The sequence below is a fragment of the Muntiacus reevesi genome, chromosome 3, assembly GCF_963930625.1.
Source record: "Muntiacus reevesi chromosome 3, mMunRee1.1, whole genome shotgun sequence".
Taxonomy (NCBI): domain Eukaryota; kingdom Metazoa; phylum Chordata; class Mammalia; order Artiodactyla; family Cervidae; genus Muntiacus; species Muntiacus reevesi.
In genome coordinates, this window is record NC_089251.1 from 83,156,532 (window position 1) to 83,182,646 (window position 26,115).

The window sequence follows — 26,115 nt, forward strand, 5'->3', positions numbered from 1 at the left end:
CACACCCCCGGCCCAGGTCTCCGGAGTTCTTCCCTTACCCAGCTCAAAACTCCATACACAGCATTCATACAAGCTGTTGACCCTAAAAACCCAGTCTCCCACTTTTCTAGCGCATGGCAACATACAGTCTACCTACTGACCCAGGTCCTTGCTTCTCTGGCCCACGGGCTGTGGTCGGAGGCTGCTGGTGGTAGAGCCTGCAGATGGGGAGGGCTTTGGCAAGATGGTGTGGGTGGCCTCGATGGCGGTGGTCCCCGGGACCTGCGTCACAGTGACTGGCTGTGCTGCTGCCCCTGGAACCGATGGGCTCTGATCTGCTCTTGCGGTCTCACCTGTAAGAAAGTGGAATTACACTGGGGCTTACAGAATAGCTGGTAGGCTCTTCAGGACGGAAATAAGTAATTCTTGAACACTAGCTATGAGAAAAGTCCTGTGCTAGCTGCTGTGGAGGCATGTACAATCTGGATGAAGGAATAAGTCGATAAATGAACCAAAGATGAAATAATGATACAATATTTAAAGGCAGCTCAAAACAATAGCCACCTGAACAAGGCTGAACATGATTAATCATCAAATTAATTTGCCATACACCAGAAGCAATGGTTCATGGATATATACGCTGTTTCAGTTCATGTTGGACTAGAGGTAAGGGGTGCTGTCAGGGCTTTTATTGTTTTAGAGAACGTGTCTTAGATTTGGTTCATGACTAGTCGACTAACTCCTCCAGGTCCCAGTTTCCGCATCTGTAAAATGGGGTAACAGAACTTATCAGAGGGTAAAGGCCTTCTCGTTTCTTCTTCTAAACGTTATTCCTCATCCACATGTGATGATTTAGATTGCTTCCACGATTTTAAATGATCTGAATTTATTGGGTTGGGGGCATGGGGGGCAAGCGGCCCACTGAACCTTGGGGTTGTATAGAGAACCACGGGTCTGCGTCAGAAGGGAAGACCACATGGCCCCCAGAGTGAACAGCACCCCAGCCCTGGGAGGGAATAGCAGCCACCCTCACGTGTGCCGGCTGGACCCCATGGCAGGTGTGCCGGCTTCTACATCCGTGCGTCTGTATTAGTTTCCTGGGGATGCTACAACTAATTACCTTAAACTCAGTGGCCTAAAACAACAGGAATGTAGTCCCTCAGTGTCCTGTAGGCAGAAAGCTGGGAGCAGTATCACGGGGCGGGCCTCCCCCGGAAGATCTCAGGGAAAATCTGCTTCTTGCCTCTTCTGTTTCCTGGTGGCAGTGCAGGCATTGACTTGACACCCCTCCAGTCTCCAAGGCCGGCATCCTCAATTCTCTCTCTGCTCTACTTTCATGCAACCTTCTCTTCTGTGTGTGTTAAATCTCCCTCTCCCTCCTCTTACAAGGATACATGTGATTGCATTGGGTCTCCCTGACAACCCTGCTCTCAGACAGTCTAGGATCACCACCATGCCCACCACCCCCGCCCCCCACCATCTAAAGATCCTTAACTTAATCACACCAGCCTCCCAGCCTTTTTGCCCCTACCTCTTTCTTGCTGTGTAAGAAAACGTCTGCAGATTCCAGGATTAGGATAGGGATATCTTTTCAGGGGTTGTTTTTTCAGCCTATGACAGCATCCCCACTCTAGCCGTAACTCTGCTTAAGGATGAAGCATCTTTGGTACACAGAACAGCAGGCCAGGGGGGTAGCATCTGAGCTAGAAAGCTCTATACCCTGTGGGAGCCGCCCAGCCTCCTCTTGGCACTGCGTGCTGGGCCGTGTCAGACTGCAGCCCTGTCCAGACGTGGGGCGGGGGCGGGTGTTCAGACCCACTGCCCAGCCCTGGTCCTCGCCAGCTTCCCCACCTTGACACTGTCACTGCCTGCGGGAGTCAGCGTTGACCTGGGAGCACAGGTCAGCACAGAACATCCTGGAACTGGGCTAGAGTTTGGCCATCCTGTCTGCTCCTGCAGGCGCTAGGCTGGCAGCGCAGGAAGCGGGTCCCACATTTACCCTGATGCTTGCTAGCAGCTGGTCGTCTTTAAATCCGCCTGGAGACTGTGCCAGACTAATTGCTAAAGAGCTGGCAGCGGCCTCAGGGGTTCAGCCAGTCTTCACGCCATCCTTGGGCAAAACTAAACCTGAGTGATTTATGACGTTTCCATTACTCTAAAGGAACTGGGCTTTCATAACAAGTCCTAGGGAAGTTTCTAATTTCTCCAAAGTACTCCTCTGTTATACCCTCTGGTAAATGCTACCAGGCATTAATGCCCCTTTAGGGAGACACAGGCTCGGTTCATACAGGGAAAAGCCATTTAACAGAATCACTCGTATATTTTATGAAAGAGGATATATTACTAATTTGGAGAGAAATCTATAAATAAACTGACAGTTCATTGTTCTTGCAAATTATTAATTAAAACACAATTAGTTAAATTAAAAGAAAAACTTACTTGAAAATAGTGAATATTTTTGCCACTTTAAACTCATTAGATACTAAGGATCTGGATTATCTTTTTCTCATACCATTGGCTAATTCTGAGGTTGCCAACCTGCTTCCCTGCCAGTCTGCCTTTGCTGATATTGATTTGCTAGATAGTACATGAAACATCCTGTGGACAGCCATTTATGTTACTTGCTTAGAACACAATATTTTCAAGCATAAATAAATTCAACCAACAGAGCCATCTCCTTGGTCTTCCACACTCTTCCATGGAAGACCTAGTCATTTTTGCCTGCTCTCCTTCAAGGAATAGAGCTGTCTCTAAGAGGAAGATAGAGAAAATACCCCAAATGGTTCCAATTTCTTATTGAATATAATGCCTGGTGTGACACCAAGTGAATTCTTCATGAGACCAGGTTCCTTTAGAGAAATTTGAAATAAAACTACTAAAAAAATAGTTCCTTTGTACAACTTCAGGTATATGGAAGCTTGGGCTTTTTTCAAAGATTTTCATGGAAAAACATTTCAAACCTTCCCTCAGACTCTTGACATATTATTCTTTGGACAAGGTCAAGAATAGCTCCATACTCAACCGCACCAAGGGGTCCCCCAGCTGCCTATACCTGGACATCATTAGGATTGCAGTGGGGGTGATCCAGGGCTCTTTTCACAGAGATTCTGATCCACTGATCTAGGGGGCACCCAGAAAATCTGATTGGAGAAGCATAGCCAGTGCCAGGCGGCTGGGCTTTTGGCTCCAGCCCTCAGCAGCCTGGCCACGAGGCTCTCTCCAGTCTTCTGAGCCTGGCTCCCTTTGCTGTAAAGTGGGGATGGTCAGACCTAGCTGGGGGGCTGTTGCCACAGTTAGAGATCATGTCTATAAGGGGGCCACACAATGCTTGTCACATGGTAGACCTTTGATAAATGACAGGAGCTGACATCATCGTGATACACCTGCCTCTCCCCCAGGGGAGGGTTGCGATGCTTGAGGGGATCATCCTAACCTGATTTATCTGTTCACTCACATTCTAGGTGAGATCAGGAAGCATCTTGTTAGGTTCAGGTTGGGACCTGAGCAGCTGCTGGCCTGCGCATCTCCAGTTCTCCCTCCTCCTTCCGTTTCTAAAGGAATTTTATCACCAAAGAAAGAGTGGCAACCAAGGGGGCCACCCTTTTTACTGTTCTCACTGGATTTTTTATTTGAATTGTTGAGACTCACTGCATGGTGGAACTGTCATGTGAAAGAGAGGTTCCTCTAATTTTGAGGCTGGATAAGACCCTAGTATCTCTTTTATGCTGGAATCTTTACAGCTGAGCTCAGAGTCTGCTACCAAATGTGCTCAGCACATGGTTAACTGAATGACTGAGTGAATTTAATTTTTCAGACTCAGACAACTCTGGATGGTCTTGTGATAAAAGGCTGATAGTGAGAAATGGAGATGGTGTCATTGAAGGTGGAGATGGTTCGGTAGAAGGGACAGGTGATGGGAGATATGGCTTTTGTTAGTTTTAAATGTGCATAGCAGCATTGGAATTCTCTGCTTGTCCAGTGGTTAGGACTCGGTGCTTTTACTGCCCAGGATCCAGGTTCAATCTCTAGTTGGGGAGCTAAGATCCCACAAGCAGGATGGTGTGGCCAAAAAAATATGTGTATGTAGCAGCACAGTGTGAGAAGACACCAGCTCCTCCACATTCCTCCTGGTGCTCAGTGAGTCAGGCCTGCGGGGTGGGTGGTGCTAAGCTGGGCCATGGTGCCCGGGCAGATAGAGAAGTTTTGGAACTAGTCTCTGCTGTGGAGGACCTAGAAAGCCACTGATCATCTAAGTCACCATTGGTTGTGACTGGTTTCTCTCCCCCCACCGCCCCTCCCCTCTCCCTGACCCACATCAGGGGGATGCCGTTAGACCTCTAGTGCCATCGGCCATTAGAGTGGCGCGCTTGGGGAAGGTGCTGAACCGTATCTGAAATGGGGGTGTCCTGGCCCTCTGCCTCAGGGTCGCTGTGTGGGACAGGTGTCTGGCACAGTCACAGGAGGGGGTGCGGGAATCTGTCCAGATTCTGGCCATGGCCCAGTGCAGAAGCCAGAAGGGGCCCAGTCCCCGCTTTCTGCATGAGGAGAGGTGTCACTGAATTTCCCACGGCTGGGGCCGTGCTGGCAGAACTGTGCTGTCGGTGGCCCCACCTGACCCAGGCCCCTCAGCAGAAGGACTCGAAGAAGGGGAGGGGTCTGAGGCCACCTTGGGGGAGAGAGGTGTGCAGGCTAAGAGGATGTTCCCTCTCTCCCTTCCTGCTTTGTCCTCTCCCCGGGCCCACAGCAGAAGGGGACAGGTGACATCTCAGAAATGGTCCATGGGGTGCCACCCTCTGCTTGTGGGAGGCATTAAGGAAGACTTGATTCTGTGCAGTTAAACAAACAAAAACAGGTCTAGATTACTGGAATAATTAAGAAGTCATTAAAGATATTATTGGAGAGTAACTGGGGTGGGGAATGAGAAACATCCTCTATTTGAATGCTAAGTGCCTCAAGTCAGGATTGTTTATATACACTGTAATTGGCAGAAAAAAATACAGGATAACAGTGTAGAGAGGGCTTTTTGGAGCCAGAATGACTGGATTTGATTCTCAGCTCTGCTTCTTACTTGCTGTGTGGCAAAGGGCAAGTTATTAAACTTCTCTGGTGCTGCAGTTTCCTCAAACTCTTAAGTTAGGGCTAAGAATAGTATTAATACATATCCATGGTGTTGCTGGGGTGATCAAATACAAAGATCAGGTAAATGTTCCAATGATCTTGGAACAATGCCTGGCACACAGCAAAAGCTCCAAAAATGCTGGCTAGCTTATATTGCCTATTTTAAAACCACATTCACGTTATGGACAGGAACAAAGTCAGCTAGCCTGTCAAGCTTGCGGTTGTTGTTCAGTCCCTCAGTAGTGTCCAACTCCTGCAGCACACCAGGCTTTCCTATTCTTCACTATTTCTGTTTCTTCATTATTTCAGGTTTCTGGAAGTAATGTTAATCCCACCATACAATAACTCACAGCTTCTCTTTGATGAGAAATCAAAATATTACCCCACCCCCCGCGACCCCCTCCCCCGGAGAAAGGACAGGAATGCATAACACAGTTATTGCTTTTACACAGAAACCCAGAAAAGGGTATTTTCCTAGCCTGAGTGCTCTCTGCACCCCCTTGGTGGTTCACAGGAAGCTGGGTTGGCACAACCTCCCAGACAGTGCAGTTTTGGCTGGTGGTGTTGAGATTAGCGGCTTGCTATTGTCACAGAAGCCACATCACCTTCTTTGCTTCCCTTCATTTCATACCTAAGTAGAGACAGTCTTTTCCCTTTCAGGCACCAGGGAACATTTCCAGACAGAATGTCATGTCATCTTCTAAAGTAGCAATACAATAAAATTCAAGGCAACAATCATTCTGAACAAAAATGACACCAACACGGAGATAATCTCAGAATTGCACAAACAAAAAATAAAGCCTCACTCTTCAGCCCATTGATTTCTGTGCCCGTGTTCCTGGCATCTGTTAAAATATTACTGGAGTCAGTGAAGCTTGACTGGTTAAGATGCTAATTTCCACCCTATCTTCTAAAACACAGCATTGCCTCATTACAAAATCAGAAGATTTAGATGAAATCACATGTGGACACTTGCCTGCTTTGGCAGCTGGGCTTTTAGATGATGAATATGTAAGAGACGATGGGTAGGTTATACCTTTTTGGGGTTTACCTTCTGCAAAAAAAGGAAAAAAAAAAAAACTATTTATTTCTGGAGCTAGAGATTTTAGATGGTTGCATCCTGATAAGTTGATTCCCTCCTTCTGATTTGTTTCCCTTGAGTTTAATGAAATCAGTCAGTCTCCACCCCCCTCCCATCCTTTGCTGAATTGTTGATTACAGTGAGAAAGTCAAGTGGCATTCTGTTTTTCTGTATTGCCTGTGTTTTATTAATATTAGAAAGGAAGCCATAACATCTTCATGACTCAGAATTAACATGAGCAACCCTTATTTGCTCGTGAAGATGTGACCTGGAAGCAAAGTTTTCATACATGTGACTCTGAATGTTGAACCAGGTCAGTAGATGAAAATCCTCCCTACACTCTCTTGGACATGGGAGCTCTCGTGGCTGACTGGCTGTGCATGAACAATTACCTCTCACTTTCATGGACCCTGTGGGACCCATTTGAATTCCACAGCACTAGAGAAACTTGAAAGTAGGTAAATAGAGATCAGCCTTGAAAATAGCCATTTGTTGCCCACCCAGGGAGTGAAAGTTTAGAGAAGAAATGCTAATGTGTATCAGGGAAATGGTGGAGGCATAAACAAGAAAAATGACTGGGGCTGAGTAGGCAAGTCTCAAGCCTGGTGTGACTGAACAAGCCTGGGAAGACTGCTGCTCATGGTGGTCCTCTGCCAGGGAGTTGGCCTGAAGTCCCACCAGGGAGTCTCATTCCAAGGAAATGGAAACTGTCAGAAGAACACAAGCCCCACTGAGGCAGGTAGTTGGTCTCACGGTGGCTGTTAAATCCCCAGGACCTGGAGCAGTGTCTGGAATGCAGTAGATGCTCAGTAAGTATAACTGAGGAATTACCTTAGTGCTTAGATCTCTGTCCCCTGGTCACTCGGACAGTAAAAAATCTGTCCTGAATGCAGGAGACCCAGGTTTAACCCTTGGGTTGGGAAGAGCCACTGGAGAAGGGAATGGCAACCCACTCCAGCATTCTTGCCTGGAGAATTCCATGGACAGAGGAACCTGGTAGGCTGCAGTTCATGGGGGTTGCAAAGAGTTGGACATAACTGAATGACTAACCCTTTCTCTTAGATCTCTGTTAAAATTTAAATACACTTGGAAGGGGTCTCGCCTGTTCTGTGACATTTCCACCTGATAATGAAAGCATTTTTAACTCTCAACCCAAGGGAATACTACTATAGGATGGGCTTGGAGAGGAGACGGTGTGGAGTGTCAAATAGAGATGGGCAGTGGAACAGAATCTAGTGCCTGAGTTCACCAAAGTTCACCTTCTGGCACAAGGAACAGCAAGGGTCATGAGGTAGAATGGGTAACAGGCTCTCAGGAAGGGTTTGGGATTGAGAGCAAGAAAATCTAGGTTTCTGTTTCTATTTTACCAATGGTTAACTGCCTCAATCTCTAAGACTCTTGGTGTTTTTTTTTTTTAATTCAGAAAATATGGGTAATGATAATTCAGAAAATATGGACCAATTTACTAGACAGTTGTAGGGATCTGAAGGAAAAAAATAGTTAAGATGTTTTGGAACCATGTATCACCATAGAGATGCAAAGAAGTTATTCTGGTGTTAGCTATGAATGTCACTCAAGGTGAGAAAGTGGCACATGTTTGGGCTCAAGGGAGGTACTTCATCTTATGAAAGCCCAGTTCGGCCCTGCTCCAAGTAGACAGCGTATGCTGTGCTAAGTCACTGTCTTGTCTGACTCTTTGCGACCCAGTGGACTGTAGCCCTCCAGGCTCCTCTGTCCATGGGATTCTCCAGGCAAGAATACTGGAGTGGGTTGCCATGCCCTCCTCCAGGGGATCTTTCCGACCCAGGGATCAAACCTGGGCCTCTTGCGTCTCTTACTTTTTCCCTATTGGCAGGTGGGTTCTTTACCACTAGCGCCACCTGGGAAGGCCAGGTGGACAGTGAGTGGGGCTATCTCAGACCCAAGGAGGGTGCCTTTATCCATGCAAATGCCACAGGGACACTGGCTCCTCAGTTTCCTACTCTTCTCACATCGAAAACCCTGTGCTTCTCTCTGTTTCTATTCAGAAGGAAAAGGAGCCTGAGCTCAGCTTTCTGAAATGTGGGTCAGAGGACAAAAGGCAGTATTAGGAAGTCCCTCTCTGACCTTTCCCATCTCTGAACTGTGGAAACACTATGCTGAACAAAAAGACATAACCCCTCTCCTGCCCCCTTCCAGCCTGCCAAAGTGAATTCATTAAAGACACATAGCAACATGTGAAAATTGGAAATAAAAGCCGAGAGAAAGGTCACAAAGACATCTGAACCTTCAGAAGAGGACTCTGACATGATCCAGCAAAACTCACTGGCCGTGAGCCACTGGACAGCAGATGAGCGAGCTGTGGCCACTGTCGGCTGAGACTCACGTGGCATTGTGCTCTTCAAACTCATTCACTGGTGGTCATTGCAGAGCACATATGCTTATTATCAATGGCAAAAAGTGTTTCTGGTTAAATGTCACTAGGTGACCTGAGATGACACAGCAGTTGAGACTTACAGGGAATAACACAGCAGATTGATTTTCATTTAAAAAATCCAACACATCTCTACTCGCATGGAATTCATTTTTCTCTTAAACCTCTCTTAGGATTCTTAGATTGTAGGCTAAGCACAGAAGACTGAAACCCTCTTATTCCCCCAGGGGCTCCTTGGTAAACACCAATGTGGAGATTGTACTTCTAAGATTGGCAAATTTGTATTCTAGACCTTAGTATTTTCATATGGCCCCTGTTTTGTTATGAGGTAGAGCTCACAGTACTATGATTAATGACCTCCCCACTACCTGACGTAGAAACTGGTATAGTTTGAACCCTGGGTGTGCAGAATTTCGTATGTAAGAGGAAACAGGGATTGCTCAAGTTAGAAGATCTGATTGTAGTCTTACTAAAATTATGATCAAAGGAGGCTGGGACACGGGGCATCTAAAGGTGCAAAAATCCCACCCAGATTGGACGGCCTGCTATATTATGAGACATTTCTCTCTCCTTTGCTTTAGCTGGCCTTCCATAGGTCGTACCTTCTCAGGAGAGTCACATGGCTCCTGATTTTGTGGGGAATGCCAGAAAAGTTTGCTAGAATGTATTTAAAATCCTGCAGTGCCTCTTTGGAGAAAATGAGAGATTCAAGATCCAGTGCAGAGTAAACAGTACAGGGTGAAGACAGAACACTGTCTTGTGCTCAAATGCTGATGGGGCATGTCAAAGCTAGAAGGGCTCCCAGTGGCCAAACCTGGAAGATTTGAGCATCAAAAAGAATAATGATGATAACAGGCTATAACATGTTGTATTTTAAAAAACAATCTGTATGTCCATCATGGTACTTGGAAAAATAGTTGTGTGTAGGGGGGGGAGGGCTCATTTCTTTTTGTAAGAACACTAGCTAATGTGGAAGAATAAGGATAATTTTTCAATTTCTGACTTTACTCTTGCTACTGAGGCAAGGATCACTGATGGATGTTCAAACCATTGGGTGAATTTTGGGTGGGGGGACAAGCTATTCATGCTGTTTTGAAGTATCATCCTATAGATTGCTATTAATTATAAAGTATCTTTTATCATGGGGTGATATTATAAAGTATCCAAGTTATCAAATTAAGCATCACCAACAAATGGACAAAATAACATTATATGTCTCCTTATGATCATTTATGATACTACACAATGGATATGCTATGTTACTATCTATGTAGTATCTTTACCAAAATATTTAACCTGAATCCAAGCATGAGGCAATAGCCAGACCTGTTTGTGTTGTGGTCCAGATTGTGGAACATAGTACTAGATGACTGGCTTAGACTTCAAAAATGTCATTGCAGGACTTCCCTGGTGGTCCAGTGGTTAAGAATCCACCCGCCAACACAGGGGACAGGGGTTTGACCCCTGGTCTGGGAGATTCCATATGCCACAGACCAGCTAGGCCCGTGGGCCACAACTATTGAGCCCACATGCCCTAGAGCCTGTGCTCCGCCACAAGAGAAGCGACCACAGGGAGAATCCCAGGCACTGCAGTGAAGACCTAGCACAGCCAAAAATAAATAAAATTTAAAAAATGTCATCACTACTCATGACCAAAAATGGAAGTGTGGTGGTAGACAGGTCTGCATTAAAGGAAACCAAATAGATACGATAGGTAAATACAATAGGTGATCTTTGTAGATCCACCCCCTAAAAGAAGAAGAAATTATGGTGAAGAATATTTTGGGTATAGTTGGATATAATTGAATAAGACTATTTCTTATTTTTCCTGTTTATTAATATTCATTAACATTATTGTAGCAATGCTAATTTTTTTTTAGGCATGGTACTGTGGTTATTTAGGAAAATGCTTTTGTTTTTACCAGATGTGTGCTGAAGTATTAAGGGAAAATTGTCATCATGCTGGTGGCTTACTTTCACACAGTTCAAGCAAAACATAAATAGATAGATAAAGCAAGTGTAGCAAATATTACCAGTTGGTGTGTCTGGGTGAAGGGAATATGGGTATTCATGTACTATCTTTTCATTTTTCCATAAACTTAAAAGTTTTCAAAATTAAAGGTTAGGTTGGGGAAATTCACAAAAATAAAATGAGGGGAACAGGCAGGTCATGATAATACAGAGATAGTTGGTTATCTTTTTACTGTGAAGTCGTACTAGCCATTAGGTCATTGACATTACCTCTTTGGAAAAGGGCAAAAAAAAAAAAAAAAAGTGAAAATGATTATCTATAAAATCCTATGGAGCCAGATAGTGAGAACTGATTAACAGTGAAACAATTAGTCTTAAAAAAGAAATCTTAAACACAGTTGTGGCTCAGTTCTCTAAAAGCCTGTCCCTGTCTATTCATTTACCAGATTTCTCAAGGAATAATCTAGATATGAGGAACATTGGGCATAACTAAAGGACTAGCTCAAAAACCCAAGTTATTAAATGTAATTCACTTAATTAAAAGTTTGATTGGACTTACTGATAGCTGCTGTGTGTTTAAAATGAGTAATTGGAGTCTTTTTAATACTTCCAGACTTGGTAGTGATTTATCACTGTAATTAGAATTCATTGTTTCATGATCCTAATTATCAGAAGAACTAATGCTTCAGATTTTTGTGTAATGAGGTGGGCCATAAAATAAAGCTAACAGCACACGGAAAGAGCACATTTCATCCCCTGAGGTCACTTAACCCAGGTGTCGGTTATAGGGCAGCCCTTCTCCAGGGCGCAGACGTACCTGAGACCACAAAGGATTCTCTCCATCGTGGAAGGGATAATGACCGGACGCCGTTGGAGTAGCTCCCTTTATAGCCAGACTGTCCAGCCACTTTCTGAACAAGTATTTTCCCTCCTGAATTATCAAGCACACCACTGTGAAGAGAGAAAAAAACTTTTTTTGAAGAAAGAGGAGAAGAATATTGTTTGACATATAATAGACTATGAAACCAGTTGCCATCTTAATTTTTTTCTTATTCTACATGTTATACATTAAAAAAATTTTTTAATTAAAGTATTGTTGATTTACGATGTGGTAGTTTCAGGTGTGTAGCATAGTCATTCAGTTATTCATATATATGTATTTATTCTTTTTCACATTCTTTTCCTATACAGGTTATTACAGAGGATAGACTTCCCTGTGCCAAACAGGGGGCTTCCCTGGTAGTGGCTCAGATGGTAAAGAATTCGCCTGCAATATGGGAGGCCTGGGTTTGATCCCTGGATTGGGAAGATCCCCTGGAGGAGGGCATGGCAACCCACTCCAGTATTCTTGCCTGGAGAAACCCCAAGGACAGAGGAACCTGGTGAGCTGCAGTCCACGGGGTCACAAGGAGTCAGACACGATTAAGTGATTGTGTATGCGACCCACTGGACTACAGCCCACCAAGCTTTTCTGACCATGCGATTCTCCAGTCAAGAATACTGGAGTGGGTTGCTGTGCCCTCCTCCAGGGGATTTTCCTGACCCGGGGATGAACCCGTTCCTCTTACATCTTCTGCATTGGCAGGCAGGATCTTTACCACTAGCACCACCTGGGAAGCCCACAGTAGATTCTTGCTGGTTATCTATTTTATATACAGTAGTGTGTATATTAATCCCAAGTTCCTAATTTATACACCCCCACCCATGTTTTCCCCTTGATAGCCATAAGTTTGTTTTTGAAATCTGTGACTTGTTTCTGTGAGGTTTTTTTGTAAAAAAGTTCATTTGTATAATTTCTTTTTAGATTCCTACTAGTTCTCCCTGAAGTAAAACCTCTTTCCTGACAATTTCCACTGTGGTTTTGTGACATCACAGAATGATTTCAACTATTTCAAAGGGTGGTACAGTATTTTTAGAAGCATGTTTTCCTTTTATTTTGGGGCAAGGAAGGTGTGTGAGCTAAACTAAACTCATTTAAGAAAGGTTGGAAATTGTTTCTTTAGTTTCTAGGATTTTGAAGGTTTTAGATCCTGATAGGACAGTAACTGACATAATCGACCTTTTTGCTTCCACTGAAGCAGGGGCTCCGGTAAGTCATTTTCTTGCCCCAGAGCCTAACATGGCTCCCTTGGGCATCTGTAATTGACAGCATGGGGGAACTGAAAAAGTCCTTAGATTTGTTCCCATCAACACCCTTCCTTCTCTACAGGAATGAGTGCTGCCATTTCCTTCCCTCCCACATCCATGGTGAGTCAACAACTTTCAACACTCAACTTCCTAACAGCTCAAAAGGAAAGAAGGTGATAATAATACTTGACATATAAAACCCTTAATTGCTTTCGAATCATTCCCACTCATGGTATCTTACTGAGTTCTCCCAGCAAACCTGCCAGTTGTGGAGTGGAGGGAATGCTGTCATTCCCACTTCACTGAGATAGGCTTAGGCAGGTTGAGGGATCATGTGACTCCAAATTTTATAACTTCTAAATTGCAAGGGAGGGATGTGAACCTAGGTCTAAGCGACCTGGAATCTTGGGTTTGACCCACGTGGTCACAGTTGCCTCTCAGAGTTCCAAAGCTACAGGCATCTCCCCACATCTAGTCCTCATCTCTTCTTCACTGCATTGCAACCCTGCCTGCCCTTCTCCGGGGAGCTCTCAGTCAGGGCCCCGCACAATCCCAGCTGCAGCAAGGCTGGTCCCAGCTCTGCTGACAACCCACAGGATTCCTACCCCCGTTTCTGTTCATGCTGTTCTCTGCCCTGGAGAACCTGGCAGTCTCCCCAATACCTCCTTCTCCATAACGTTGCTACACCACTTCCATGGCTCAGATGTTGAAGAATCTGCCTGCAATTCAGGACACGCGGGAGATATGGGTTTAATCCCTGGTTTTAGGGAAGATCCCCTGGAGGAGGGCATGGCAGCCCACTCCAGTTTTCTTGCCTAGAGAATCCCGTAGACAGAGTGACGCTTGCGGGTTACAGTTCAAGGGGTGGCAGAGTCAGTCACTACTGAGCGGTTTTCACTCACTTCACTTCCTAACAGTGCCTTTGAATCTTGTCTTTCCATGATGACTCTGATTTCATTTTATAAAAATTCCTTGAGTTAACTTTGTCTCTCAACTGGAACAGAAATCTTCTTATGGGATGACACTAGTTTTGCTTCTGTGTTCGAAAGCCTGTCTGTTTGTGGATGCCCCTCATGCTGACTTGTGAAAGCAGGTTGTTAGGTTCGGGATGGTGCCAAGGGGTTCATTTCACAACGGTAGCTTGAAATCAGCCACAGTGGGAGTATTTACATTACAGATGTTGACAAATCAGCTTCTACCCCCTCCTCCTTTTAAGAGGGTTAATTGGTAAACACTGACCAGCACACCACTGGCATTGGCTGACAATTCAAATTATTTTTTAAAAAATTATCCCAATTATCCTATGGTCCCTCATTTGTAACTAGTAAAGGAAGTAGAAATCACTCTTATCTTTTTATTTTCTCCTGGGGGAAATTTTTCTGTCCCTGGATTTATATTCCATTGTACTGAGGAAATGTGCAAGCAGTCATTCTTATTTTAAAAGTCAGAAGCACTGTAGGTGCCTCTCAGAGTGAGGAGGAGGTGCTGAGTTTTGCTTTGCTCAGGCTTTTAAAAAGGGAGTGGGGGAAGGCCTGGGGGTCCTTAGGCTGGACTGGGAGGTGGAGATCCCTTGTGATGGTTATAAAGGACTCCAAACCCAGACTTTGGGAAAGGCATGGACACAGAATTCTTGTCTTCTCATAGATTTTCCTGTTGTCTTAAGAGAGAGATCTTGAGAGTGAACTTCACTGCAGGATGTACGTATTTCCAGATATCCTTCTGGAGGAGGCATGGGGCAGGGAATGGTCTGTCAACTCGAGGAGGTGACAGCTGTCCCAGGGGAGGAATGCAGGGGACACTAGACCACCACAGGAGATATCAGAGGAGGCAGGGAGCCTGAAGGCCTGTGGTTGCTCTTAGGACACATTTAGGGGCTCAGAACCAAGGTAGTTTGGAGAATTTATGTAAATAAAACCTCACCTGTATCCTCATTGAGGCGGAGATGCTTCATACACATTTTCTGAAAGAGCAAAACCAGTTCCACTCCTTTGCATTCCTCAGACATCCTGCATGATGCTAAACATGGCCTTGAGGTTCACCTCCTCCCTGACCCTCAGGACAATAGGATAAGCTGAGGGTCAGCATTGTGGCTTGGAGGAAAGGGGCTGACCACCACGAGGCCAGTTTTGCTGGCTGCCATTCTCAAGATGAGCATCTGGTCAGAAATCCATGCTCAGCAGGAAGAAGGCCTCTTTGTTGTCCCATCTCAGAACTCTTCCCCTCTCCCAGGCTTTGGTCCCACTTTAAACACAGAAGTTAGTTCAGGCCAAGACTGAGCCTGAATGTGATGCCTTAATGCGTTCATTATCTCTTTGGTTTGAAAAGATCAAGGGGATCACTCATAATATGGCATCTGATTATCATACATTATATGAAAATTAAACCCTTTAAGGTAAATCTGAATTTCGAAACCAAAGTATGCCCTCTCCAGTTTCCCAGTTCTGATTGCATGGGCCTCTGGCAGGACAGTGATGGAGGGTCCCTTATGCATTTCCCACTCTTATCCTCTGTCTTCAATCCTGCCTTCTGAAGAGAGATTTGTTCTGTTTGTAAAAAACAGAACTGATATAATCCAAAATTCCTCTCTCTTTTTCCTTAAGACTTCTATACATCCTCCTCATGGGTAGTGATTCCTTCTTTCCAGTCTCCTACTATATCAGCCATTTGTCCAGGAAGTCACGAGGCATTCAGTTGCTCTAGCAGCAGATCTTTTTTGAAATAGTCAAGCTCTTCTCTGCAGTCCCTCTACCCTCATCTATATTCTTCTCAGCAAGTTCCTAGGCTCCACCCCAAATGCTGATGTTGCTGAGTCCTGGTCCTTGTCAATGCCATTCCTATTTTCTCCCTAGAGGCGTGTTCATCTATCATAAAGCCTTTCCCAACTCTAAGTGCTCCAAAGTCTATAACCTTATCATGTCCTTATATTGTACATTAAGCAACGCTGGGACCCCTCAGTTCTTACCTAAATGCATCACCTGGGCTCTGGGCTGGAAGCCAGGGGACACAAGATCTAATCCTGGAAGTAACTCGCAATTTAATTAACCTCTCTATGCCTCCCTACGGGCTTCCCTGGTAGCTCAGATGGTAAAGAATCAAAACAGGAGGCCCTGTTTTGATCCCTGGGTAGGGATAATCCCCGGGAGAAGAGAATGGCAACCCACTCCAGTACTCTAGCCTGGATAATCCCATGGATGGAGGAGCCTGGTGGGCTACAGTCCATGGGGTTGCAGAATCAGACACTTTTGACTCTTCCCCTTCTGAGGATGTTAGCAGCAGCCTCGTAGGGCTGAGGTGATGCTAGGGATGTGTAAGGGGTTACTGTCATGAAGACATCTCGTGAACTCATATGAACTCATGTGGCTCTGTACTGCACAGGAAACAAGGAAAGGCAAGAGATAGATAGCAAATGCCAGAGGAAGCAAGTGTCAACCTGGAAAAATACAGCAGGCCTAGGATAGGCTCTGCCTCTACAGAAGATGTCAGTGTCTGTGCAAACACAAACCAGAGTGTGCCGATGGTATTGGCAGAGCTGTGAGTGCATGCACACATGTGTCAGGGTGTGTGTGAGCACATACACGTGTGTTCAAGCACAGGTAGAAGGCATGAGTGTGTGAACAAGTGATCCTGTGGGGGCAAGCACAAGTGTGTGCGTATTCACGTGTAGATTTGCATATTGCCTTGCTGCACAACATTGATTTCAGGGTGAAAGCAAAATATTTTTATTCCATAGTTTGGAGTTAAGAAATAGAATTTGGTGTTTGTTTCTTTGATATTCCTCTATTTATCCTTAGTGGAGCTTTTGTATTCCCTCTCCCACTGAAAAACCAGGCAGCTCTTCATCTCTGAGTGCCGATGGGGAAGAGTATGGCTGACAAAGTCTATTAGTAACTCTTAAGTCTTATTTTAGGCAGAGATTTTTTTCATTGCTTCTGCAGATTTCAGAGAGGCTACTGCCTAGACACCTTGAAAGGGAATGAATTTTTGTCCCCCCTCTCTCTGGCAGAGATACAACTGAATGATCAAGTGACTGGCCTGCAAGTAAAGAAAAGCGAAAAGATGCCAGAGGCCTGAATAAGTGAGAAACTTCAGCCAGTATCTGGCAGCCAAGCCCAAACTTTAGAGCCGCATCTCAAAGCAGTGCTGGCTAGTGAATAGAAGCAGGAATACTAATTTGAGTTTGAATCCCTACTCTGATATTTTTCAATGGTGTGGCTTTAGAAAGGCTATTCAACCTCTCTTTCTTTTTAAGAGGTGGATAACAGTGGTAGCGTGCAGGGGAGTTGTGGGGGCTGAATTAGACAACACAGGTAGAGAGCTGGACATCCACCCATCAGCCTATTATCAAACATATTCAGTAAACATACCTTCCCCTGTGTTTTGACTCCAAACCTAAGTGAAAGAGGTGTGAGGCTTCTGTGACGGTCACGCTTGCCTCATTTAGGCAGTGCATAGTCATGTTTCCTTCTTCCTGGATCCCAAACCAACAGCTGACCAGTCAGGACCAGCTGTCACTCTCCTCACTGTTTCCTGTTCCCATTTGTCTCCAACCATCAACCAGAGCTGTGACATTTCTTCTCTAAACCTCTGGGCTCTGCTTAGTCATGTCCCTATTATTTCCTTGCTCAGCACATACAGGTAGAAAATATTTTTTTACATCATCAAAAACTTTGGTTTCTTCGTCATGAACACAGAAGAGTAGGATTCTCCTTCCCTCTCATTCATGTGTAAAGAGAAGTCAGTTCTCCTTTCTAGAGAGATTTGCGAGGAGATCCAGGGCCATGCACAGATTCTGGGTTATCCTCTGGGATAGGGCTGCTGGATAAAACGCAGGATGCTCACTTAAAGTTGCCCATTTTTGCTTGCTAATCAGGCAACCCTGCGCCGGGGGCTCCCCACCCACACCCTGACCGCTTGTTCTTAAGTAACTCAGTGTTGCCCACCTGTGAACTGCAGCGCCGCACACGCTAGAATAGGAAGCGTAGACGTCAGTGCCGTAAACGTGGTACCTGGGGTCTTGGCATCCTGGCGGACACTTCACAATGAACTCGACATTCGTTATCTTCCCAGCTCTCACATCACAGCTGATCTGAGGAACAGCTGGGAATGCAAAATGAAGTCAAGATTACACCTTGTGGTAGCAGCTTATATATGGGGTGACTGTTAGGTTATAACTATTCATTCATTTGATCTCTAAAAGCCAGAGCCTGGACTGACCCTGGATCCCCTCTGTATAATGAAAGCAGAGAGGTAATTAGGACATTCCTCAGGCCAAAAGAGCAATCACTGTCCGTTGCATTTAACCTGCTGAAAGCAAGAACAAGAGGCTCATTCCTGTGCTTAATCAAACAATTAATTGATTGGAGTAGAGAACTCTGGGAAAAGACCCACCTCCAGTGGCCAAAAATGTCAGTGTGAGTCCACAGCTGGAGAATACTGCTTTTTCAGATGCTCTGAGCTAGCCCGAGAAAAGAGGAAATGCTCAGAAAACCTTGCAGGAGGAAGGAAAGGTATTCAGTTTAGGGTGAGTTAGAGCGCATGGGCTTTGGGTCAGGACTGGCTAGGAAACGGTGGGCCTACTGCAGCCAAGACCCCAGCTGGATCCTGGAGGGAGCACTGGGGTGGGCAGGGCCAGGCCAGGAGGAGGCAGCTTGGTGCTTGTGTTCTGTGAACGAGGTGGGACTCGTTGGAGGGTTTTTGAACTGGGAGAGATAGATAACGAAAGTGATCTTTTGTCTTGGTCCTTGAGGCTGGGTCCTAGCTCCAGGGTCAAGGTAGGAGTCATCCTTCCTCCTCTTCCTCAACGCTCAGTGGAAAGCTGGGGACTGCCCTGCTGGGCATCCTGGGGAAGCCCATTCATTCGTCCTCCCTCCTCTTGGGCCTCGTGATGCCATAGCCAGCCTAGCAGTAGTCAGTCGGCAGGGCTGCTGGAGCTCCAAGCTTGCTCAGGGATAAGATGATGTAGATGCTCTAGCAGCAGTATCTAAAAGAGGGGTAAGGCTGTGTCTTCCCTGAAAAAAATCTCCCTCCAAAACTCAGGAATGAAAAGGGCTCCTAGAGGATCCTATACTGATGCCCGGGAGCTAGGAATGTATTCTCTAGAAGAGACTCTAAAGCACAAACAGCCGTTCAAAGAGTAAGCAGGAAGGAACTGGAAGCCATCAGATGCGAGGGCTGCCTGGCAGAGGTGGGGTGTTTGGACATAAGAAGGCGAGCATTAGAGGCAAGTCATAAGTAGGACTGAGCAAGAACTGGAGGGGAGGTTTCTATGGAGTTTTATTTTTTCTTTTTTTTGCCAAAAAGAACTTTCTAGTAAATGAAGTTGTCCTTGAAGGAAGGGGCAGGCAGGGACTGAACAGTTGAAGATGGGATGTCTCCATTGGGTGGGAAGTGGAAAGAAAGTCCCGCCCTGTGGTGAGAGTCAGTGATTACAAACATAGATTCCGGATCTCTGCCAGGCCACCCATCTAACTGGGTTACTGAGATGCTCTCAGAGTTGTTAATGGTTTCCAGCTGTATCCAAAGTGTACTATTTTTTTTTTTTTTTTTAACTCTTTTGTACCTGAATGGATCGGAGCTGTGTTTCCTTTAGGCTGGAGAGAGGACTGAAGTTAGAGCTCCCGCTCTTTTCCTAAACACCCCTCCCAGACAGTCCTGGCCACACAGGGCCGGGCCAGCATGGAAGTCCTCCTGGGAGCCTGGGGGCTGAGTGTGATCACAGGCTAAAACAATTTGTGGTCCCCATGGAGAAGGGGAGCGCCGCGCTTAAAACGGTTTTGTGGTTTCATTCTCCCCACCACAGGCTGCTTCCTCTCCAGTTATTTTCTTTTTATCTTCCATTCTTTTAAACCCCGATACTCAAGGCTGCATGGACTATTTTGAGTCTTGGAGTACTGTTTTAAAGAGACAATTTGGGGATGGAAGATGCCTGTGTAGCCTCTCCTTAAACTGGTTAATTGTCAGATCATTGGGTGTATAACTAAATGCATTCAACTCTCCTCCCTTCCGCAGATCACTGCCCCATTCCTGAATGCAGCTCCTCCCTTGGATGCAAAGAAAATGAAAGCATTCCCTCTTGGCTCTTAGTTGTGTGAAATAGGAAGTGACAGCTCTGTGCCCTGGGATTCCATGTGGGCGTGACCTTGGCACCCTGAGGTTTTGGACCTCCTGGTAGGCCAACCCAACTCTTCTGGAGTTGTAAATGGGGTGCTATGGAGAAGCTTGTTGCATGAATGTCACACAGTGATCGAACCTACAGCAAGACAGGTGCACAGGCAGTAGAATTTTCCATGAAATAGTTGGCTTAAAATGACAAGGGAAAAAGTGTCACATGGGAATATTTTGCTTCCTGCTCATCAATTCCCACTCTCAACTAGCTCCTTCCTTTGGGGGGAATTTGTTGTTTTGTCTTGCTTTCACAAAGGCCCGGGCAGTCCCTTCAATAAGATCTTCTGCTTTATCTGCATCTAGTTGGATTATACATTGGTGAATTAATTCACCTCATAATAGTGGGAGGGGGGATAAAATGAAATCAAGCATGTACACTCGTGTACTTTGGAAGGTGTACCGTTCACTGTCCCCGGAGCCTTACTTGCCAAATCAGTGCCTCCCTGCTCCCTTCAGACCTGAGGCAGATACTTCTTGAGCTGCCTTAATTTTGACTTCTCCTCTGAAGGAAGGATTATTTCTGCATTTTTGAGAGGAAACACAAAGTTAGATGAAAATGAACCTAAACAGCAGAGGAGAAAGAGAGAAAAGGAACACTTCTGGGAAGGCATGTGGGATCTTCCCAGACAAGGGATCAAACCTGTGTGTCCTGCATTGGCAGGGGGATTCTTTACGAGTGAACCACCAGGGAAGCCCCCATCCTATACATAATAGTTTGCATCTGCTAACTATCAGCTGTAAAGTGGGAGAGTTCAAAGTATGCAGAGGAAATCCAGAGATAAGTCATTTCATTTGGGCCTTAAGTGGATGGATGGAAGATTCTTAGAAGGTTGCAAGAAAACAGACTACTTCACAAATAACTGGGAAAATACTGTAAAGGAACAGACCGTGGTTTCCATATACTCAGAGAGAGCAGTCTAAAAGATGCGAATGACTGCTTCTTGTTGACTGGATTTAGATATTACACTTTCCAATGAGTTTGGCCATCGCTCTGAAATTATAATTAGCTCACTTTCTTCAGCTTAATTTTCTGTACAAATTGAACACATATTTGACATTTAGACATGCTTTGTCATTGCGCCCTGTTCTTCCAATGTGCTTGATTATATGTGCTTGATTTCATTCCTTCCTGAGTGTACTTTTGTGAGTAGAAGTCAGAGAGCCCTGGGCTGAGTTCCAGAGCTCCTGGAGGAGCCCAGAACTACTCAAGTGGAAGCTGCTCAGAGACCTGTTTCCTGGCCATTTGCTCTGCTCCCACCTCATATGATTCCTTAAGGTTACCTTGCCTTCTCAGGGCTGTTATCATTTTCTTGATGGAACTCACATCAGGGCATCTCAGAATCTGTTCTTCCCAGAGGACCTTGGCACTAGACACAGGGAAAAGAGAACCATTTGCAACCCAGATGGCAAGAACTAAAGATAGCTTTTAGATGTTGTTCACTGAGGCAATGGGTCTGCTGTACTGATCTCAGAAGCAAGACAGGTACTGTCTGAGCCTCCACTTTCATGCAACATCGGGATCTTAGAGGCACGACTGCAGATATTTCTGCTCTAAGTTGGGTTTTCTGCCTGACCTAATAATAGAGTGATTATTGGGTGATGTCACATACAATAAGCCAATGATGTAGAGGCCAAATCAAACTGTATAATCTCCCACTTATTTTCCATTCATCTTTTCAGTGAATGTGGTTTTCCAGGCAAACCACATCGCTTTGGGAAAACAAATTTCCTCATCAATTAGAGAAGGCTGTTATAAGCTTGCCTCCTGGCTGTTAATGAGAAAGAATTATTACAACATAAAAGCACTTATGCATAAGCAGTTTTGATATGAAACTTAATTTTGTTGGATTGTGATATTCAACTAGAGTAAAATTCTGTTTTTAAGAAAATCATGCAAAAACGTTAATGAAACAAAATGACCACCAAATAAAATTTTAAGATGAAAGCTCCCTTTCTCCTTGATCCTGACACCAGTGACCAGATCATGGTAATTCTTCCTTGGCAGCATATTCTTTAGCAGAGATTCTTTTCCGTTTTGCTTAAACAGTCTTTGACCATGTTGAATCTTTTTAAAAAATTTATGTTACTGAAGTATAGTTGATTTAAAATGTCATGTTATGGCTGATTCATGTCAATGTATGACAAAAACCACTACAATATTGTAAAGTAATTTGCCTCCAACTAATAAAAATAAATGAAAAAAAAGTCATGTTAATTTCTGTTGTACAGAAAAAATTTTAAAAAATTTTTGTTTATTTATTCAGGCTGCACTGGGTCTTTGTTGCTGCCTGGGCTTTTCTCTAGTTGTGTTGAGTGAGGGCTACTCTCTAGTTGTGGGACTCAGGCTTTGCGTTGTGGTTGCTTTTCTTGCTGTGGAGCACATGCTTAGTTGCCCTGAGACATGTGGGACCTTCCCGGACTAGGGATCAAACCCCTGTCTCCTGCATTGGCAGGTGGATTCTTTACCAGTGAGCCAACAGGGAAGCCCCCATCCTATACAGAATAGCTTGCATCTGCTAACCCCAAACGCCCAATCCTTCCCTCGCTCACCTTCTCCTCCCTCTTGGCAACTGCAAGTCTGTTCTCCATATCTGTGAGTCTGTTTCTGTCTCACTGATAAGTTCATTTGTGTCATATTTTAGATTCCACATATGGGTGATATCTATGATATCTGTCTTTCTCTGTCTGACTTACTTCACTTAGGATGATAATCTTTACATCCATTCATGTTGCTGCAAATGGCATTATTTTACTCTTTTTATGGCTAAGTAGTATTCCATTATATATATAGGTACACACCACATTTTCCCTATCCATTCATCTATTGGTGGACATTTAGATTGTTTGCATATTTTGGTTATTGTAAATAGTGTTGCTATGAACACAGGGATGCATGTATCTTTTTGAATTACAGTTTTGTCCAGATATATACCCAGGAATGTGATTGCTAGATGACCATGTTGAATCTTTGGTCAAAAGCTATCAGTACCTTTTTGCTGCCTTGAGAAAAAAAATTCCAAAATCTTTAAGGCCTTTCCATAGTCCCCTTCATGGGGAGTACTGGGAGTTAAATAAGTATTTTCCCTTGTGTATAAAAGATTTCTCAGGATGCAACAGTTGAGGGAAACCTAGAATGTGTGATGAAAAGGGTTTATAAAGACAAAGCTAGTAGCAGACACTTGCCTCAATAAATAAATCCAAGCTCCAGTTCTAACCATGTCAAAAAGCCTATAAAGATTGGTCCTTCTAGCTAGTGTTTTTGTCAGCCTTGAGAAAACACCTTCATCCATACTCCATGGATAAAAGAGTAATTGAATGACAGAGGTTAATATGCCTGTGGTGACACAGCTTTTGGGCAATTGCAGAAATTCGTATGTCTAAAAATAACCTACTCTTTAAAAAACGTTTTTTGGCTGCATCACAGGCATATGAGAGCTTACTTAGTTCCTTGACCAGGGATAGAACCTGTTGCCTGCAGTGTGGAGTGTGGAGTCTTAACCACTGGACCGCCAGGGATGTCCCTAAAAGTAACCCACTTTTAATTTAGAAAGGACTGTAATACATGATTTTCACTTGACTCTTACAAAACCCTGAGAGGCATATTGTCCTTATTTTCCAGAGAGATAAGTTTGCTTGTTCAAGCTCAGGTGCCAAGTGGCAGAGTCAGGCCCTGAACTTGCGCCCCGGGGTTCCAGGCACATAGCTTTGCCAGCTCCACTTGGTTGCTTCTCCTACTACCGAAGAGAAGGAGCTAAATTGTTGCCTCCCTGCCCTAATCCTGCAAGGCTTTTCTGAACTTAAAGATCACTGACAATCACTAGTGGGTAAATACAGGAAATGTCTTGTAAATAGGTTATCTGTGTGGGTGTGTTTGTGTGCATTTGTGTGTATCTGTACACATCTGTGCATTTATCCCAAACACTTGCAAGGCAACTCTTCTAGTGCAATTTTCCTTGCATTCTTTGCCTATTATTTCTGAGGATTGCCATGGTAGAATTTATTCAACTAAAAGTCTGCAGCAAAGAGTCAGCCTTCTTTCTCACCTACACACCAGAAGGAGGACTAGAAGTTAATCCACTTCCTTTTGCATGGTTTGAGAGAGGGCACATGCACCAGTCTGTGTGAAGACACTGGTGTTGGAACCAAGTATGTTCTTGGTACCAACAGCTAAAGAGCGAAGAAACACTGGGGGTTACTTAGCAGTTGCTACAGCTGACGACATATGAGCTCAGTGAGGAAGCTGTGTGTGTGCTGTACCCCAACCCTACAAGCACAGAGCCGTATGTCTTCCATAGCTCCAATACAATCAATAACCAAGTCCCAGAACAGTTACCTCCTCACACTGAGGAATTATCTTGGAATTATCCACCCTTTCAAGGTCGATTGCAAAAATATTTCCATGCCTTACATGGTATTAAGATTAATTTACTGGAGAGAACTATGCGAATACAAGGTAATACATTTCACCCCAAGCTAAGACTATTTCAACAGACTCCAATATAGTGGAAATATTTCAGAATGTGGTTTCACTGCCTGCAGGGAATAACCTGCTGTTGTTTATCTTGCTGACTGTTGTCTTCATCATGTAGATTTCCTGCTCAGAACACTCTCGGTGTCCCTACCCTCTAAAGAATGGCAAAGAACCAAGCTTCTAAGACTGACATTACCTAGTCCTAACCCATCTTCCAGCTGCGTCTCCCATGATGCCCCAACAGTTAAGCCCAATCACGCCACTCACTATTTCCTGATGCCATCTCACTCACGATATATGGAAAGCCTAGAAAGCCCTCCCACCTCTCTCTGCCTGTAAAGTTCCACTGATTTTTCATGTCCTACCTCAAATACTCCTTCAAGAAACCAGTATGAATCCTATTGTATGTGCATGCTAAGTCTTTTCAGTTGTGTCTGACTCTCTGTGACCCCATGGACTGTGGCCCACCAAGCTCCTCTGCCCCCATTTCCAGGCAAGAATACTGGGGTGAATTGCCATGCCCTCCTCCAGGAGATCTTCCTGACCCAGGGATCGAACCCAAGTCTTTGATGTCTTCTGCCTTGGCAGGTGAGTTCTTTACCACTGGTGTCACCTGGGAGGCCCTTGGAATCCTATTGTAGTCCCCTTGCTATTCTTTTGTAGCATTTACCACATTTTGCTTTATTTTACAGTATTCTGTTTCATTGCTGTTCTATTTCAGTCTGCTGTTTGTCCATTCATCCAGCAAATACCTAATGAGCACTAATTATGTGTTCCTGGTGATTTTGGTCTAGTTGAAAAGACAGATTATATATATATATATATTTTAAAAAGCTCTTATAATAACGTGCAACAGTCAACAGTAGAGGAAGTGTAGTGTACCCTGGAGCCATGTAAACTGGTTTTTGGTGTGTGGGCAGTGGCTGTTGGGTCCAGGAAGGCTTTCCTGTGCATAATTTTGTTTTACCCTGATTTATTTATTCACTGATCAGGTGCTCAGTGAAGTCAGAGACTTTGCAGAATGGGCAGGCAATAATGTGTTGGAGTTAATCACCACAACTCTCACCTGGGTAACACTATCTCACCTGACCCCACTTTAGACTAAGTCCATTGCTTCTGGAGCTCTCCTGGGGCTTCCTTACATGTAGAAATGCTATGGAAGAGATTTTGCAACTTAAAAGCTTTTCTCTCTCTAGCATAGGAACTCTGCCAGTCAGGGACTTTGCTAGAGTTGTTCCCCATAACTTATGGGGAAAAGTATGATGTATTTATTACAGTATGGGCTGGAAAGCTCATGAGTTGATGAGAAAGCCTTTTTTGAATGTGGAATCTACACATAAATGAAATTTATCCTTAAAATCCATAAGATATCTTGACTACTTTAGGAGAAGGGTTTCATGAACACAACTAAATCGTTCAACCTTTATTTGTAGTCTTCAATGATCAAGAAAAATGCAACCGCATTTTGGCCATTTGTTATAAACTGTGTGAATAGGTTTATGCTGACTAAATATATCAGTGACATGCCTGTGGGTAAGGTCGGACCTATGGCTCCAAAACATAGCAGGAAAATGAGAGCCTTGAAAAAGTCACCTGTGTAAAAAAACGTGATAAAACTCTCATTTTATACAGTATGGTAAACTTTACTCTGCACCATACAGCACGTTAATTTACTAAGTCATCTGTGTGTGTGTGCTCAGTCATGTCTGACTCTGCGACCTCATGGACTATAGCCAGCCAGGCTCCTTTGTCCATGGGATTTCCCAGGCAAGACTACTGTAGTAAGTTGCC

The 26,115-nt window shown here is 44.5% G+C and overlaps 1 protein-coding gene across 3 annotated transcripts in view; it reads right to left on the reverse strand.

Moving 5' to 3' along the window:
* Window positions 1-26,115, reverse strand: part of VIT (vitrin) — a 119,347-nt gene that overhangs the window by 49,643 nt on the left and 43,589 nt on the right. Inside the window, exons 4-7 of one of the 3 annotated variants that reach the window (XM_065927394.1) lie at window positions 17,696-17,786; window positions 11,380-11,513; window positions 6,074-6,151; window positions 141-332 (exon numbers count right to left, since the gene is read on the reverse strand). In XM_065927394.1, coding sequence (XP_065783466.1) covers window positions 141-332; window positions 6,074-6,151; window positions 11,380-11,513; window positions 17,696-17,786 — 495 coding nt within the window. Of the gene's footprint in view, window positions 1-140; window positions 333-6,073; window positions 6,152-11,379; window positions 11,514-17,629; window positions 17,787-26,115 lie in introns of all 3 variants that reach the window. The other 2 variants (XM_065927393.1, XM_065927395.1) reach the window with 2 other exon arrangements.